Raw genomic sequence first — 8,929 nt, forward strand, 5'->3', positions numbered from 1 at the left:
TTTAAATGAAACTGTTTTGTTCAGACTTAATAATTTGCAGCAGGTTATGGGCCCAAGCTACGTGAAACTGAACAAAATACAGTTTTCTTTTTTTTTTTTTCAGTGCGTGCTGGTAGAAGCTATCTGTTGTTGAATCGAGCTGTACGGTAAGAATTTGGCTACAAAGGGAGACTATAAAGTGATTATCGATAAACTCGAAGGGCCTGAAGATTGGGCAAAATGGCATATCTCTATGGTACTCCGTTCATATGAACTCTTCAACCATAAATTCTATGGTCGAAGTATGAACTAGAAGACGTTATTATCGGTACGCGAAAACGCGTATTGCTGCCTCGGGAACCAAGTGAACAGAAGGCAGCGTACGCAGAATGGCAAAAGAATGACGCGAAAGCGGCAACTATGATAGCAAGTGTGCTAAGCAAACCAGTAGCTGAACTTGTATTGATGTGCAGAAACGCTAAAGAAATATGGGACAAACTACATGCGAGATTTGAACGTAGTAGCACGCAACGCTGAAACATGTTAATTGAAACATTCTTCCGTGTCAAACGTGACGAAGCAGAAGATATTAGCTCACATGTTGCTAAGCTACAAAAGTTAATTGTAGATTTAAATGATGAATTAACGAAACATGAAGAGAATACGTTGTCTGAAAGAATATTAAATGGTCGAATTTTATCTACCCTGGCACACAATACCGGCTGAAAACCAGCATTTGAACTTACTTATTGAAAAACTTTGTACTATTGAACTGCGTGAACAAAGTACAATGGATGTAACTGCATTGGTTGCGTATAACTCACGAAAAAAGATGTCAAAAGAGCGAGCAAAACAAAAATTTCCGTGTAACAAATGTAAACAACTAGGACACTGGGCAGCGGAGTGTCTACAGAACCCGCGTGACCGGCAAGAAGGGAAGGTGAGTGAAAACGCTGTGTTTACTTCGCGTGCCATGGGTTCGTCTACTATAAATTATATTGACGTAAATAAATGGTATTGTGATAGTGGTGCTACGAAGCATATCACCCCGAATATAAAATACTTCGTCTTGCACAGCGAATTCGATGTTCCTGAAGTGGTTTCATTAGGAAGACAAGGTACTAACTACTAACATGCATGCACTTGGTAAAGGCACAGTTTACATCGAAATAAGACGAAACAATGAATGGTATAGGGCCAGGTTGGAAACTATTTTGTATGTGCCCGATGCAAGCGCTCATTTGTTCTCTGCCAGAGCAGCTGCAGGTAACGGCTACAGTATAACATTCGATTATAAAAGAGTTATGACTGTAGGATGCGGTCATCAAAATAAGCAACACATCAAGAAAATTCTGAAGAAACTTAACATCAGTGTAGAAGGTTGTAATGATGAATTTTGTGACGGTTGCACATTAGGAAAGATGCATAGAATACCATTCAAACAACGAACAAACCGCTCCACAATTACTGGCAATTAATTCACGCAGATGTCAATGGACCAATGAGTACAGTGTCGTTTGGAGGTGCTCGATATTATGTATGTAAAGACGATTTCAGTAAATTTCGTCGAATTTTCTTTCTTAAGCACAAACATGATGTGTACAATATGCTTAAGCACTTTTTAAATGAAGCACAAACCAGAGGACATGATATTACCGTCGTCCTTGTCCCCCATTACTTCCTTTACCGCTTCCACATAAGTACGCTGTTCACGTACGCATTTTTCTGCGAATGTTATATTTTCGTCCTTTGCATTGCTCTTTACCGATTCATAAAGCTGCACAATGTCTGAGTTGATTCTCTTGTGTTCTAACTTGAGTAATCCTATCTCCAATGTGATTTCTTCTACATTTTCTGGCAAGTCGTCACAGAAAGAATGTAGCTTCGCTACTTCTGATTGTACATTGTCTAAGTTGACCTGCGTATTCCTTTGCATTGCCTGTAAATTCTCTTGGGTTTCTCTAATTCCGGATAGCTCCTGTCGATATGTGTGTGTTAGTGTTTCAAATTTTTCTCCCATTATATCTTTTAATTTCTCACCCATATCGTGAACTGAAATTTGTACTTGTTCATTAATTTTCCTATCCACCTCCTTAGAGATTTGCGAAATCTGCTGTGTGAACTTCGTATTCAGACTATTGAGTTCTGTGCGCAAATTTTTTACTTCGTCTGAAATGTGTGTCATGTTTGTATAAACCTTCCCGATCTCGGACTTTACTGTGATCATGTCTGCTTATATCGTTTCTAAACTTGACATTTTAGTCTCTAAACCCGACATTTTTAAATTTATGTCTGCCTTCATTACATTCATGCCTGTTTGTATGGTTTCTGTTAAGGCTCGAAATAAGGCTTGCATACCTTCCGTATTCACTTCCGGCCTACGCCTGTCAGCATCTGCGTCCGTACTACGCGTACTACTCTCATTTAAAATATTCTCCTGCCTCGAGGTGCCATTAGTTACGTCTATTGTAATCAACGTATTGCTTGTAATTAAATCTTCCATATTCACGGGCGTCGAATGCAACAATGGCATGTCGCGCCCAGCATCCAAATAATCACCGATTGACGGTTCCAAACCACTCATTGTTGCATTTTGCAAATCAACATCCACTACACTGGCATTTTGATTTTCGAATGACATTTCCTTATTGTTTTGACCCTCCACTATAGAAATCCTTATGGCACTGCAGTTATAAAAATCAAAATTTTCTCTCTTTAGATTTTACTTCCGCGCTACTTCTCACGCGAAAAAATGCATATACAGCTGTATACAATTGTAGCCTCAATTGTTGTTCAATCAATATATTTTCTGTACTAATAAAGAAATGTCATTGTCTCTACTTGACTACAATAGCGTTAATCTCTGAAGCTTTAGGTTCTGCATTTTAGTAAGTAGGTAGTTGGATTTTCTAATAGGTCTACTGGAACGCATTCTCTATATGCATTGCGCGGTCCTACCTGATTGTTGTCTTGTGAATGGTATTTCCTCTATTGTGCTTTATTGTGCGCTCTTGGTATTGTCGTCTTCTTCCTTCTAATTTATTTATTTACTTTTGATAGTATTTCTTCAGTATCACATCACCGTCTCCGTCACATCATCAGCGTACATGGAACACAAAGAAATTGTTAACATACATGTATATTCATTTTCCTAACAATACTAGTATTCACAGTTTTGCCCACTACGTATCGTCCTGTCACGGTCGCCACTTTATAATATAATAAAATAATGGAATAGATGATAATAAAATGTTGAAATGTGTGGCTTTTTAAAATGTATTGAATTAATGAGATTAATTTTTCGGCATGGATGACAAGCACAATAAGCTGAGCTATCCCTGGAAATAAGATCGTATTAGTTCATATTATTTTGCAGGCCGAAGTAGTTTCTTTCTCCGCTGTAGATTTGTGCTTACCATTCTTTATAATGCTACGTTTGGTCGCCGTGTTCACCTTTGAAGTCTTGACCGTGTTCCCATTAAGCTTATCGGATCTTCGTAATTTTCCAAAGTACACAGGTGGGCCTCAGTTTTTGTAATCGTCGTACTATTTGAAATAACAACTCACACGACCTTTCTGTAAATAAAACAATACTTTATTTTTCTAAACGGTGCACATATGAAATACATACTCCTCACTTATTCATAGCGACCCCAAAATGGCGGTCTACAATTACTCGCTAAAAATGGCGTGCTTCTCACTCGTTCACTAGCTGAACGCGAATCCTCCCTTCCTCATACTGGTACAAGAAAATCTCCTCTGTTTTTTAACAACTGAAAATCAAAAATACCTGACGGTAGGCATAGGCTCTATGATGGGCTACCGCTTCATCTTTTCTCTTTGCCTTTAAAGAAGATGAAAACATAAAAGAAATACAAAAGGTTTATCACAAAGACGATGAGGTTTTGCATGCCGATAAAAACAAAAAAAACATTGTTTGTAATAAAGTGAAAAGTGTGTGGTTTCATTAACTAGAAAATATCACCTTGAAGATGACATGTGTGAACAGCTATTGCAAGAGCAAGCGCATGTAAATGCCAAGGAAAACAAAATAATAGTCTGTTACTAATTGGTGTTGTGAAGTTTTGTAATTGCGATTTGGATTTCATATTGAAAGGACTGTCGATTTGTTTTGTAAATAAGTTAAAGTATTGTTGCAGAGTAGATTCGTACAAGTGACCTATGGATTTCGTCTTTCAATATTCGATCATCCACCGCTCTACCAACGGAGCTACCAACCATGTGCAGGGAAGCAGTTGTAACGATAATTTTTACAAAGAGTTTAATTTCGTCGACTGGCGCTATCTGTCTTTGTAACAGTGAAAAAAAAAAGTATCTCGGAGGTAAAACTGCAGAGAGAAAGACATTTTTAATCAAATAAAGGGCCAGTTGTACAATCTCGGGTAAGCAGCCAGTTAAGCTCTACTCTCGGAATAACGCGAGAAACGCGTTGTAGGCAACCCCAAATAACGTCTAACCAGAGAAAAAATTCGAGACAACTTTATCGCCGATTTGTGGTCTGTTAGCGAACATAACCGGAGAATAACTTTTCAAGATGGCAGGAATAGTGGCAGAACAGGTAGCATAGACGATATTTTGCCTGAACTGTCCATGAGAATGATGAAGGAAAAGAAATAGAGACGACGCCAATTCCAAATTTATATCCAGATTTTGTGTACATTGTACATGAGAATCTGGAACATATGACGCAAAGGCGAGGCTATTTCTGTGTCTCCTTAAATGATACTGTTTATTTGTAGAAATATGCATTTGATTTCAGTACTCAGGCGTGTTATTTATGTAAGTCGGTCACATTAACATCACGATTCGTGCAAAAATAGTCTTGTTTATTGGCGTTTGTTACAACTGCAGCAGTAGCGAAAAGGACTGTTTCGTTTTATTTAGCAGACATTGCCACAACAGACTTAACCAAATCGGAAAACACCAGTTACGTGTACTATTTGCAATAAGAACCTATTCTGTTTTTGACGAAAAATCGGTTTTTCGTGTTGCGCAACAGTAGTGTCCCAATTTCATCAATAGCAGAAAATATTGTTCCACTCTGTTTTGTATTGGGAATGCCCCATTTTGTAAATACCACAGCAGAATCAGAACAACTTTTCGCCTTTTAGTGAAAATATTAGAATTATTGTTGCATTCATGGTTCAAGGCAAGAACGTTGACTCCCACCTAACATTATTCGCTGAAACCAGTGAACTACTTGTTCTTACTCAGTCTGAGTTTATCAGTTATTAGTATTATCCATATAAGCTAGCCCATATTTATCATAAAATAATAGCTATATTTGTATGTTACAAGAGCAGAACCGGAATCTAGTTATTAAATGTGTATATTGTAGCATCTGGAAGGAGTGCCTGGACGTTTTTAACTTTCCTTGAATATCAGGATAGTTTCAGGGTTCTCCTTTATGTCAAAGTGTACCTAATTGGGGGTAATGTAAATTAACTCAGCCAAATCTGTAGCAGAAAATATTTTTCACTCATATCTCCTATTGGGACAATAGCTTTCCATATTTTAGTGAATGCTTCAGAGCAACAAAATTGTCCATCATCTAGCATTATTCCAATAAACATGTAAATTATTTGCGTTAACTCATGTTACGCTTAACACAGTAAAATTAACAGGAAAACAATTCTTTTTAAGAAAGCTTAGCAGATAGCTGTTGTATTTTCAGTTACTAGTATTATCCACGTAACCACAACCATATTTATCATAAATTAATTATCTCTGTGTTAGAAGAACATTGGTACGTTTTATCCAGCTATTAGGAAACTTTAGTTATTGAATCTACATAACCATAACAGTGGTAGGAGTGGCTGGCAAATGATGTTTTTAAATTTTTCTTGTATTGTTTCATGTCATTCTTTTCTTTCTTTCAGAAACGACTCTGTGCCAGCGATGATCCAGCTACTACAGACACTCTAATACACCGAAGTGCGAAAGAAACTGGTATAGGCATGCGTATTCAAATACAGAGATATGCAAATAGGCGGATACGGCACTGTGGTCGGCGACGCCTATATAAGACAACAAGTGTCTGGAGCAGTTGTTAGATCGGTTACTCCTGCTCTAATGGCAGGTTATCAAGATTTAAGTGAGTTTGAACGAGGTGTTTTTTATAGTCGGCGCACAAGCGGTGGGAAAAAGCATCTCTGGGATAGCGATGAAATGGGGATTTTCCCATATGACTATTTCACGAGTGTACCATTAATATCAGGGATCTAGTAAAACATCAAAACTCCGACATCGCTGCGGCCAGAAAAAAGATCCTGCAAGAACGAGACCAAAGGCGATTGAAGAGAATCGTTCAGTGTGACAGAGGTGCAACTCTTCCGCAAATTGCTGCAGATTTCAATTCTGGGCCAAGTGTCAGTGTGGGAACCATTCAACGAATTATCATTGATACGGCCTTTCGGAGCCACTCATGTGACTGCACGACACAAAACTTTACGCCTCGTCTGGACCCGTCAACACCAACATTGAACTGTTGGTGACTGGAAAAGTGTTGGCTGGTCAGACGAGTCTCATTTCAGATTGTGTCGAGCAGACGGGCATGTACAGGTATGGAGACATCATGAATCCATGGACCCTGCATGTCAACAAGGGGCTGTTGAAGCTGGTGGAGGCTCTGTAATGGTGTGGGGCGTCTCCACTTTGAGTGATATGGGACCCCTGATACATCTAGATACGAGTCTGACAGGTGAAATGTATGCAAGCATCCTGTCTGATCACCTGTATTCATTCGTGTCCATGTGCATTCCAACGGACTTGGGCAATTCCAGCAGGACAATGCTACACCCCATACATCCAGAATTGCTACAGAGTGGCTCCAGGAACACTTTTCTGTGCTTAAACACTTCCGCTGGCCACCAAGCTCCAGAAGAGATCTCCACCCCTTCGTACTCTGCAGGATTCATGGTGTCAATTCCCTCCAGCACTACTTCAGACATTAGTCGAGTCCATGCCACGTCGTGTTGTGTCACTTCTGCATGCTCACGGGGGTCCTACACAATTTCAGGCAGGTGTACCAGTTTCTTTGGCTCTTCAGTGTATTTTGCTTCTGGCGATTTTTTTCTGTCCATTGGAGACTTAATTGGTGTTGGCCAGGAGACAACCAGCACGACTATTAGAAGGATGTGTATGACTCTGGACAACATGCACAAGAGACGTTTTTCATTATTTCAGTTCGCTGATGTAATTAAAAGAAAAGGACCGCATGTGTATGGATTAATTTCTATTTCTTCTGAAAACAATTTTGAGCTTTATGATCTTTTTTAACCAATACAGTTTTTTCTTCCTTCTCTGGTTCTTGTCAAGGGATTTTTGAAGAAGCACAATCTGCAATTCTACTAATTCTTTCACATTTGAGAGCAACTGTTTTTATACTGAAAACAAAACTGACACTTCTAAGCTGAGATGACAAGAAGAGGAAGAGGAACACAGGGAAGGTATCACACCTCCAGTTCCATCCCCTTCCCCTCCCGGATTACAAACAGCTGCTAAAGATGATTTGACAAGTCAAGTTAGCCAGTAACACCTCTCAAAATTTTAAGTCAAATCAATTTCCCAGTTTTTTGGAGAGACTGAAAAGACCAACTATTTCATAAAGCAGACCGCGTTTCATAGTTGCTTCTACTTACGTGTCTAGTTATAATCCGCCATCTACCATGCAGCTACATTTGATGGAATATTAGAGTGTAGAAATGTTGGATCTGGATCAAACTGACTGTGGCGTCCTCCTGCCGACAACTTCGTCAATCGCGTATTTTATTGTACGCAATTTGGAACTTCATTCCACATGTTGCCACAAATCTGTAGCTACTGCTGCCTTTTCTGTGCATAAAATTTACATGTTTGTTTAAGAAAAATAATAATCGTACATCTATTGTAGCTGCTCAGTTGATTTATGTGGAGTTGTTTGTGAATGGAAACTGTTGCATCTTTTTTTCCTACACATTATTCGGAAATCTAGTAAAATCTCTTACAGTCAAATATCAAATACCAGATCAATTAACTAATTTAAAAATAAATCGTTACACATATAAGCACCCTATCAAATTAGTTAAATGTTTTGCATTAATATTTTCATTGAATGAGACAGCAGTAGTTTTCGTGTTTTTTACTATACTCTTGAGCTCAATTACAGTACCTAACAGCTTCTAAGTGTCCTCAAGCGAAACGTTTTGCGATATGGAGCGCTTATCACTCATGTTTGACACGCTGTTTCTTGCAGACGACGACCAAATAAATGTGAAATGACGTACACGAAAATTGCACGAGTGCTCTTCAGTTTTTGTCAACTTAAGTGGACATGAACTGTATTCCGCTAATACACCACTGGCCATTAAAATTGCTACACCAAGAAGAAATGCAGATGATAAACGGGCATTCATTGGACACATATATTACACTAGAACTGACATGTGATTACATTTTCACGCAATTTGGGTGCATAGATCCTGAGAAATCAGTACCCAGAGCAACCAACTCTGGCTGTAATAACGGCCTTGATACGCCTGGGCATTGAGTCAAACAGAGCTTGGATGGTGTGTACAGGTACAGCTGCCCATGCAGCTTCAACACGATACCACAGTTCATCAAGAGTAGTGACTGGCGTATCGTCATGAGCCAGTTGCTCGACCACCATTGACCAGACGTTTTCAATTGGTGAGAGATCTGGAGAATGTGCTGGCCAGGGCAGCAGTGGAATATTTTCTGTATCCAGAAAGGCCAGTACAGGACCTGCAACATGCGGTCGTGCATTATCCTACTGAAATGTAGGGATCGAATGAAGGGTATAGCCACAGGTCGTAACACATCTGAGATTTAACGTCCACTGTTCAAAGTGCCGTCAATGCGAACAAAACGTGACAGACATGTAACCAATGGCACTCCATACCATCACGCCGGGTGATACGCCAGTATGGCG

General features: G+C 39.3%; 1 protein-coding gene across 1 annotated transcript; it reads left to right on the forward strand.

Annotated features, from left to right (window-relative positions):
• The first annotated feature begins 664 nt into the window (after window positions 1-664).
• LOC124749991 lies at window positions 665-1,111 on the forward strand. The gene has a single exon (XM_047248979.1). The coding sequence runs from the start codon at window positions 665-667 to the stop codon at window positions 1,109-1,111; it is 447 nt and encodes a 148-aa protein (XP_047104935.1).
• The last annotated feature ends 7,818 nt before the right edge of the window (window positions 1,112-8,929 follow it).

The sequence above is a fragment of the Schistocerca piceifrons genome, chromosome 1, assembly GCF_021461385.2.
Source record: "Schistocerca piceifrons isolate TAMUIC-IGC-003096 chromosome 1, iqSchPice1.1, whole genome shotgun sequence".
NCBI classification, from domain to species: Eukaryota; Metazoa; Arthropoda; class Insecta; order Orthoptera; family Acrididae; genus Schistocerca; species Schistocerca piceifrons.

Bases quoted from the DNA above. Each gene is read 5' to 3' on its own strand.
- LOC124749991 (XM_047248979.1), top strand. From the start codon at position 665: ATGGTCGAATTTTATCTACCCTGGCACACAATACCGGCTGAAAACCAG.